This window comes from Siniperca chuatsi, linkage group LG15 (genome assembly GCF_020085105.1).
Source record: "Siniperca chuatsi isolate FFG_IHB_CAS linkage group LG15, ASM2008510v1, whole genome shotgun sequence".
Lineage (NCBI taxonomy): Eukaryota > Metazoa > Chordata > Actinopteri > Centrarchiformes > Sinipercidae > Siniperca > Siniperca chuatsi.
In genome coordinates, this window is record NC_058056.1 from 17,201,946 (window position 1) to 17,212,359 (window position 10,414).

At 41.0% G+C, this 10,414-nt stretch overlaps 1 protein-coding gene across 1 annotated transcript; it reads right to left on the reverse strand.

Annotated features, from left to right (window-relative positions):
* Positions 1-370: 370 nt before the first annotated feature.
* ythdf2 (YTH N(6)-methyladenosine RNA binding protein 2) lies at positions 371-10,414 on the reverse strand. Its single transcript, XM_044166080.1, has 6 exons — positions 10,191-10,414; positions 9,943-9,967; positions 8,563-8,642; positions 4,687-6,381; positions 2,135-2,200; positions 371-1,775 (listed from the first exon to the last, which is right to left on the reverse strand). The coding sequence occupies exons 1-6, from the start codon at positions 10,215-10,217 to the stop codon at positions 1,752-1,754; spliced, it is 1,917 nt and encodes a 638-aa protein (XP_044022015.1). The 5' UTR covers positions 10,218-10,414; the 3' UTR covers positions 371-1,751.

The window sequence follows — 10,414 nt, forward strand, 5'->3', positions numbered from 1 at the left end:
CTGACGAGGAGAGAAAATGGCGGATTGCAGATCATTTCCCGAACAGTAACTTGTACACACGCAGGTATACGAAATAGGATACATATACATTTTCACAATTTAAAAAATTAGCTACAGCATAAATTACCGTAAAATACACATTTTGACCGCTTATGCAAACATAATTGTTTTAGATGGCTACATCACATAGCAGATGAAGTAGTCTACAGCATGGTAAAAACAGGTTTTACGCATTGAGGATATCCAAACAGGTATTACGTTCCGCCTGCTGTAAGGAAAAGGATACAAAATAAGTAGACAGGTACAACCGTCCACCCACGTGACTAAAGAAAAAAATAATCTAATAAATGGAGAAAAACCCACACACCACTTTGTGAAGCATCTTTATTATGCCACAAATAAAAGCCAGTAGTTCTGAAAGAGGACCTTGCGTTTTTTTTTTTTTTTTCACCAACAATGACATTCTGAAAATGGTGGAAGCTGAATGTGATATTATAGTATGTATAGTTGGCTGAGCAGTCAGAAACGGGAGTGTGAAGGACAAGGCAGGTTTGGAAAAGTGGAGGTAGGAAATGCAGGGTACAGTGGTGAAAACTGAAGTCAGAATGGAGAGTGGACGGGCTGAATATGAAGGTTAGCAGAAAAACATTCATACATATACCCATCTGGGAAAAGGAAAACAGATGAAAATAATGCACAGACACGCTGCATGACAAAATTGCTTTACACAGTCAAACAAGGGGAATGCACACCAGTTCTGCTGAATATACCACATTTATTACTTTTGAACTGATTAATAGAAAGAGTGGGGGCAAGGCCACTCGCATCACTGTCTTTAGAAAACTGAGGAAGGAGAAAACAAAAATCAAGAAAGCAGCCCAAAGCAACAATGAATTAACTTGTCCAAGAGACAGAAAGAGAGGGGTAAATAAAGTCCAATGAAGACTGTTAACAGAGGGCCCCAATTTTTTTAGACCATAAAATTATACACTGAGCAAGGCGCATCAACTTAACATTTCTTCTGCTTTCAAACTCTGGACCCCCCTTCCCTAGTCTTCCTCTCCAGATCCTACCTTCCCCACACACTCCGTCCAACACATGCGAAAACAAAATAGAGGGCCATTCTGAAGATCTGCAGTCCTCTCAAACACAAACATGGCAAGCATGTATGAAATAGATTCTGGAGTGAGCGTAGTTGACACCCACCTACGATGAAAATCCACTGAGGAAACTCCACTGGGTCCTGGTTGAAGATGTGAGCATCCTCAGAAGACAGGAGGGCGAAGGGGGTTTACAAAGAAAATGAGACAAACGGCCCATTCTTGACTTTGGGACACTATTATAAGCCAACACTACAAATTTCTAATGGATTTGTGTGTTTGTGTGAGAATTACAGACTTGCTCTTGGACCATAAAAACAGAGGATGATCCTTTCATTTAAAAAAGAAAGCAGCATACAAGGGGAAAAAGCATATGTAGTGGAATGGGGTGGGGCAAAAAAAGATTTCACCTAAGGATGCTATGCATTTAGTTGTAGTCCTATGAATAATCGTTTCCTTTTCTTTTTACTACAAGTTCGAAGTAAGTCTTTAAAGTCAAAAGAAATCAAGAAAGTCTTCATTTAGTTTTTTTGTCCTTGGTTAATTCTTCACCCCTATTAGAATTTCTTAGAGATCTGGATGTAATGATGTAATGGGGTGGACAGGGCTTTAGGGGGGGCCATTGCAGTCTTTTGACCAAAGCACCAACTGTTACTTGACTCGTCCTTGGCGCTCCTAGAACATAATCAAAGTGACAGCGAGTTAAACAGAATAACAAACAATATTTGTATTTTCAAACTATAGTTGACCCAGATTGCTACAAATTCCTCTGGTTCAGTCTTTGATTAAACCAAATGTACACATCTTGTCTGGCTTCCATTTTATTAAAATTTGCTCATTATGCATAGGGTAACTCTTGCCCAACTATAAAAGAACAGTTCAGATACAGCTTTTAGATGCTTGATTTCTGATCAACATTCATGAACTCCAATGACTTGATATGAATCTGAAAAGAGTTCAAACAGTATCCATCAAGTATCAAAACAACAACATGTGAACAACTTCTGCATATGGTGACAGGTAAATGAAGTTACCTGAAGCCTGTAATGACTCCTGTTGCTTGGGTTGCTGGGATATGGCTCACTGCCTTGGACCTCCACCTGTCACATAGAATGAAAACTGAGCGTAACCGGAACAGATTCAAAACAGTCAAGTCACGATACTTAAAACCAGATCTTTGTCACAATTTCGACCAAAAATATTTCTTAGAAACCAGTCGAGATTTTGGAACAGCAGACAATTTTAAGTCTGCCAATTTTGCATTACACTCGTGATCAAAAGCTAAAATATAGACAACTCTGCATAAAGAAATCACATAGGCACCAAATCTAAAACCGTTTAACGTTTACATTAACCAATTATTAATCTGCCAAGTAATACTTTAAATTAAACAATGCATGCTCTGGATAAAGAGTTATTTGAAGTTTCATATATTGACAGTTCATCTCTTGTATCCATCACTATGCTGTCAATAACATGGTCAAGTTATTTAAAGGTTCTCAAGTATGGGTGTTGGCAGAAGAACAACTCTTAAGATACATAATTCAACAGTTTTGGAAAACTGCTGGTCATTCGTTTTTCTATTTTGTTTTGTAAGATGAAAATCACAGTATTTCACATTTCTTAAATGAATACCTGAAAAGAACAGTTATACAATTGCAAAATAAAAATGTAAATGAATATGTTAAAGACTGCACAATTATAGCTGCTACACTCATTTATGTACAGATGTCTTGCTTGCTGGCTGTGTGAGAAAGCAAGCAGCAGATAAAGCCAGTATTTCGGGGGAAAAAAAGTAATATAAACTGAATATTTTAAAATAGGAATACTGACCAACTCACTTGTTCCTAGAGCTCATGTTTCCTGGCTTTTAAGCACAGTAACCTTTAAGCAGCACGTTTTTGTGGCTTATACACTATGCCTCTATAGCATTCCTCAAATATACAAAGATACAGTGGAGTAAATATAAAGATCCAACTAAAACAGTTCTTGGTATGAACCAACCAACATCACAACACACTGGAAGATAAATGTTTCTATATCTAGAGAATAACAAGCTTTTCTACATCCAATAGCAAGTAGGCAAATAATGGCTATTTACAGAAGGTTAACGAGCTGGTTAAGGAAGGTAAGCCAGCATTATGTCTTGGCATACTTATCTCTTAAAAAAAACAAAAACAAAAAAAAACAACAACAGGTGCCATATGTAAGAGCTTGCTTGCTCACTAACGTTATCGCTAGCAAAATACTATGTGACTGGATGTGTTATTTGGCTAGCAAGCCAAATAACTTTACCAGCTAATGTGATCCATGATACTAACTTATGTATTAAGACAGTGTCGATTTTAGCCAACAATAAATTATGTAATGGTACAAAGCAAAAAGTGCATAACGATTGCTTTCTACCAGCCAAGAGCGATGCAAGGCAGGGGTGGCCAACTAGCTAACTGTAACCTAAACTAAGCTGGGCTTGGCTGCATGGTGGGTCTGGTGTTGGCTGATGAGGTGATTTGCAAACATCAAGCTAGTTAGTATCATGGAGCCAATAGTCCAAATAAAATATAGCAACATTACAGATAGTAACGTTATTCTAAATATGATTGTAAGTTATTTTCCGGCATTCAGTGTTCATTTCAGCGTTCAGTCTCGTGTCTGTCACTTTTGGCCAATGCCTAAGATGATGCTCGCTTGCGCCTACAGAGTGCAAGCATCAGTGTGATGACTGCAGTTCACTTAATGGCCAAAAAGTGTTATTATTAAACAAGGGTTTTCTGAAAGTTACATATAGAACCTTTACGTTGCCCCTGTCAGGTAAAACATTATAGAATGTGTAATACAGCAGTGCAGGACATCAAAACCCCAATATTAAAATGGTACCCGTTTCACAATTAATAAGAAATACACTGAAAACAAGTATCACTAAATTATGTGAGCTGCAACACATTTACTCTATTTTTGTTCCTCATGTTGATGTTGACAGTTCAACACAAAATAAGCTAAACAACAGATTTCACCCAATACCAAAATGTGTGTTCAGACATAAGACATAAAAAAATACATTTCACACATCTTCAGGAGGCTGCACAATGTTTTAGTAAGTTTTGAAATTAGGGACAGATACCCCTGATACAGCCTTCAAAATGAAACAACTAAACCACAATACAAATTAATCAATTCAATTTTGAGATATGTTCTCTTGTGATCCACTGAATATTTCCATTTCATCATATTAGCTTTGAGTAAATATTACTAAGTAAGTATTTCTGGTGTTCATACTTCTGTCTGTTATTCTATTTCAAAAGCGGAGCAATACATGAGTGATCAAACAGGTAGAACACATACCACAGTGAAAAACCACAAAATATCCTACTGTGTACAATCACACTGAATTCTGACAAAGATCTCCAGCTGTAAATCCTTGAGATGTTCCCGTATTCTTTTGTAATGCAATTAGAAAGGCTGTACATGCACTCACACATCCAAACTGGCTTCATATACTGCACCTTTTTCAACATAAGTTTAGCAGAGCAGTCTTTTTTCATTCATCCGTTTTATCATTCACTTTATTCAACAGTAACTTTGTTACCTTTTTCACACACTCTTCTTCCTCCTGACGCTTCTCGTAGTGAGAAAAGTCATCGAAGATGGAAGTGGTGTGTTTATATCCAGCGATGATCTTTAGCACCTGCCTGGCCTTGTCCAGTGGTACCTCCTGTGTGTCCCGAGAGTTGGTCACTGGCTTGTTTTCGTTGTTCTCCAGTCGAATGTGCCTTAGCTGACTGTTGGGAACGTCCTTAACAAAGATCCAGCGAACGTCAAAACGACCCTTCCACTTGTCCTGCGACCACACGCCAGCAGACGTGTTGTAGTCCACGGGTGAGCGCATCTCTGCTACACCGCAGAAGTGACCACTACCATTGACACTGAACAGCAGATAAAGCGGCCCTTTGCCACCCAATGAACGGTAAGCCGCATCGAGCCTCTTGTTGCCGTGCTCCGTGCTGCACCAGATGTTATACTTGATGGAGCGGTGGATGTCATCCTCGGAGTAGCTCTTGATGATAAACACCCGGCCCTGCTTGGGATTCCAGTCAAAGTCCTTGGGGTTATAATTGTTGACCATGCGCAACTTCTCTAAGACTGGGTGAGGCTCAGAGGGGACCCCAGGAACCACACCCACACCAGAGGAGGTGGGAGGTGACTGCCCTGTACCGCTCCCACTGGCCTCCCCAAATCCATTGGCCCGGTTCCGTGGAGGAACCCAACGAGTAGGTTGAGAAGGTTGCTGTTGTTGGCTTGGGGGAGGAGGACCCTGGGAGAGAGGAGGCTGGGGCATCGGAGCCATACCTGGTTGCCCACTGGGTGGTAGCTGATGCTGTCCCATCTGGGAAACAGGTGGTACCAGCTGTCCATTGCTGAGGGGCATTTGTGGGTTCCCTGCAGCAGTAGCTCCAGGCTGTGGGGAAGCCTGATTGGGCGGCTGCCCATTGCTGGGAATAGGGGGCACCTGCTGAGGTGTGGCAGCTTTAGGCATGGTGCCCTTGTTGTCCCAAGTGCCGATGTCCATGTTGTGTTTAATGGGCGGAGGAGGCAAATTGGCACCAGCCATGCCACCCTTGGTTTTCAGCTTGGGTTGAGGCTTGGCTGGCTTGCTGGCAATATCGGCCCAGGAGGCGGGCTTGGCAGGGGCAATTGAGACAGGAGGCATGCTGGGAGGTCCTACAGATGATACAGGGCCAAGGGGACCCCCACCAGGTAAGCCAGAGCCAACCACCTTAGGAGTCATGTCCCCATTACCACCAGGAGCGGCACCACCGATCTTTAGCCCTGCCATGCCCTGGTCAAGGCTGTTCATACCAGGTGCCTTGTTAAGGGGCTCATTGGCAGCAGGTGCAAATGGGGACTGTCCATCAATCATGGCACCCCCAAGTGAGCTGGGAGCATAGGCATAGCTGCTGCTGTAGCCAGAGCTCTGCGGTGTCCCCGACTGTCCCTGAGAGCTGCTATTGCCCCATGCCGAGAAGTCGATGCCACTGGGGAAGAAATTGAAACCATGCTGACCCAGGAAAGGGTTGCTCCCCAGGGGGCCTGGCTGGCCAAACATAGCGTCCGGGAGGTAGTGGGGCTCCCCATTGCTTAGCTGTCCATAGGAGGCCAGGTAAGGCATAGGAGGGTCCCCACCTGTGGACCATGCTGCCTCATTTAGGGAGTAGGAAAATCCTATGGAGGGGCTGTAGTAGCTGGGCATGTACGAGTCCGACATGGCCGTATAGGCATTGCTCTAAATAGAAAAATAATTAGTTTTAGTGACCAGATGTAAACAAACAGTAAAAAAACAAAACTGTTATTTGCAACAACATACTCAAATTGAATTGATAAACAGAAAGTTAACAACATTGTTAACATAATCTTCTGTTTTACATGCGTGTACTTTCTTCTTGTAGATCCAAAAAGACAGACGAAGACAAGATAAAACTGAATTCTTGTCATCATAATCATCATTATTAATTATTATTATAATGATCATCATCATCATGGAGGTCTGTAAATGCATAGCACTGAACTATACAATAAGAAAAAAAGTCTAATAGTCTCTTTTACAAAAGGATGGTGCATTCTTCTGAGTGAAGGAAAATGCAGACATTTCCCTCTACAGCTCACTTCACAGGCAGTGTGTCTGTTACTGCACAAGGGGAACTCCATCTATAAAAAATAAAATCCAAGGCCACTGAAAACTAGTTAATCAACAAAAGCGCTCATTCCAGCTGCACATCCTTAAGTTCTTCCCATATTCCTCAGTAATGCAAAAAGCAAGGCTGTGCACACACACATAAAAAAGAAATAAAGAGAGGCCTCAAGGCCACTGAAACAAGGCAGTCCACAAGTGTCTATATTAATCTTCTGGTAGAGAAATTCTTTTGAGTTGTTACGAAAAAGTCAACAATATATCTCTTAACTTCCAAGGCCTGTGGTTAATATTCTAAGAGGAAAATAAGTTCTGAAACTAATCAACAAATTAGAGGGTTTTGTAATATACTGACTCTGTATATGTTGTACATGCAGCAAGAGACTGATTATTACACTTTAATAACCTGGATAATCCCACATCTAAAAAAAAAAAAAAAAAAATCAACCAAAAATACATTATACCAAGTCAGGGCTCGAGACTAATTGCATCCTGTCGTTGATAGAAAATGTGTTTGGGATGAACAGAGATCTTCCCCGGGATGAAAGGGCTTGGTGGCAGGATATTGCAAATACGATGCGCTGGTTAGAGATCGAGCACATCATTTGATTGAAACAGTCTAGCCAGCTGCTTGCTACTAGCTAGCTAACTTTAGCCAGATGCTAACCTGGTGGTGTGTGAGTATATTATTTTTCCCCTGATATTGCTACATTGTGAACAACAAATCAGTGTTGAAATTGGCAGGTGGGTTTACAGCTAATGGAGCTAAACACTGGGTCCGTTCCATTTCAGTGTGCTGGTGCACCACTTAACAGTAAGGGCCGGGAAAACTGTTTGAATAGATTGTAATCTGTCAGCCAGGCAGCAGCCACATAACTGTCAGCTGACAAAACAAACAACAATGTCAGCCTACAGGGTAAAAGCCATTGTAGCTTTCCTAGTTTTGGTATTTTCAAGTAATGTTCACAATATGATTTTATGTAAGCCTGAATGACATTCATCAGTTCTCTGTCAATCAATCTCTCTTGACTTGTTTGTGTTTGTATGGGCCATGTGATCGTGGTGACGTAAACGCCTGCTGTGTTACTAAGTTGTGTCCCATTTAGTTTGTTAAAAATCTGTTTGACAGTTTATAGATATTTTTTCAGGTTTTGTTTTAAGCCAATTTCTTCGAATTCCTCAACATTTTAATGGTGTTTATATTATGCCACTAACAACTATAGATAACACTAACAAAGTAAAGAAACAACATTTTGATTTTGGGATGGTTTACATTCACTTTGGGACAGTGGTAAAAAAAAAAAAGTTAGTCTGGAGCCCTGTACCAAGGTAGCAATATTAGGGTTGTTCTGAGCCAAACTGTAAGGTCGGTATTGGGATTAATCAAGGATTTATAGATTGACCCAGGCGATTAGGCCATCACTACGGTTATATTCAGACACATGCTACTTATTTTACAAATTAAGATACCCTTTTCTAGGATATACTTAGAATAACCATACAAAGATGAAAAAAAAAAAAAAAAAATCAACACACTTAAAATAAAAAGGTGAACTACTGAAGTCCAGGACAAAGTTACAACCTGTTTTATTTATGAATTCCACTTTGATCATTAGATAGGCAGAAATTAAAAGATTTATACTTAACCAAAAACAAAAACTAACTTGAAGGTACTTAAGCCTTTTGATAACTTGACGATACGTTGGCCTTTGATAATTAAAGTAATTCAACTGAAAAGCAGCACCTGTTGGCAAAGACCGGTCAGTAAAAGCTTACCTGTCTGGCCTGAGTGTTCAGGTAAGGCTCAAACTCATCGTCATTCAAAGTATCCTTTTGGGTCACAGCTCCGTTTTGCACTGAAAAGAAAACAACACTGATGTAAACAGAGCATACAGGTGTGTGTGACTACAGAGATGTGAGTGCTGAAATACATTACATTATCAGTCATTTTACATCAGCATCATCCCCACTTGTTACATAACAAAACCACTCCCTGCTATTATTTATGAGTGTCAGAGGCAAAGACACTAAACTGAGCATGAAAAGACATCACATACTCTAACTGCTCAATATGCTTCAGATTACACAGCACAAACTTGCATAATAGAGATGAATCAGCCCCAGTGAACTGAATAATTAAATGCACTTGGCACTGGTTACATATCTGAACAGCACAAAACACTAAAAACATTCAGATTTCCTCATCAAAATTGACCAATTAATATATATGATAGTTTACACCATTAGTGATAGTTCCAGAGCAGATTTGTTGTACGTTTAGTGCAGGTGGACCAGTGTCCCCTGGTTTGTTTTCACAAGTTTCAGAGTGTTTTTTGTTATGACGTTAGCTGACGTTACTGTGTTGGGTTACATGGGATTCTTTGAGAGCTTTTCAGGACATGGACAAGTTCAATTAAAATACAAGCAGGTTAGCAAATACATGTTATCTAACATTACAGTCTGTACTGCATGATGACAGGAAAGCGCGAGGCCCATTTGGACACAGGAAAAGCATGTCGGAAGACGTGTCATTTTGGGTTAACTTAGCAACCAGCTAACGTTAGCACGCTAGCTATGTGGTTAGCTGCATGCAGTGCGCAGCGTCTCCATGTTAACGAGCGCCAAGAGTCCTTTCAACATGACGGACTTGGCTAACATTAGCCGAGTGGCCAGCGTGATTGGATGGCACCTGTAGCTTAACACTGCAAAAATATTTTACAGTGACCGATATAGAGAGAGACTGAGTAGTAAGAGTGTATTCTCGCACCTGTCAGTGCAATAAAAAGCGTTGCAAGTACAACCAGGAAAAGGATGCTGATGTGTATCATGTTGCCATTTAACGTTAGCTAGTGAAGAGATAGCTAATGCTAACTGTGGGAACCTTACTAGTGTTATTTCAGCGATGTAAAGGAAACTCACGAATAGCGAGTAAAGGGCCAAGCGCACTCTTATGAAACACAACGTAGTTTTGTGTTTCAATGAAGTGGAAATTAAATGCAAAAATATTTACAACTTACATAGACAGGCCTATTTGCCAGGCAGCTAGGAGACAAGCTATCGCATCCGCGCACGCAATTTTTTCAAAGCGCACCGCACGTAAAAAGATCCGCATTCACTCAACCCAAGTCGATAATATTAGACAATTTTTGTTCTTACCTTTATTAGCTTGGCCTTTCGGTCTCTGGATTGGGTCCAGGTGATTCATGAAGGTTTGATTTATGAGAAGAGAGGAAGGGGAAAAATATATGAAGATATATTTTCAGCAGTCAGTTCCTTTAGCAGGTGGTCAGGCCTACTGCACTACTGAGCCACAGCCGCTGCCTCTGAGCTAAGCTATCCTCGCTAGCCGTCGCGATGCTGAGAAATTTGGCCCTCGTAAATGTTCAGAAAATACCTCTCTTTACCTGTTCAAGAAGGCTGCTGGCTGACATGTCTTTCCCCCCCGGAACCTGTGTAACTGTATTTACTCCTAAATAAAAGCGGCAGGGTGTAGAATTGGTCTAGCTATTGAAGAGTTTCAGCCAAGCACCACTATCTCTCTACAGAGCCTGGTTTCTACACAATGGCGGGCTGTAGTTTGCTTGACAGACTCCTCAACATGGCTGGGCGGCCCTCGTCAACCCACGAT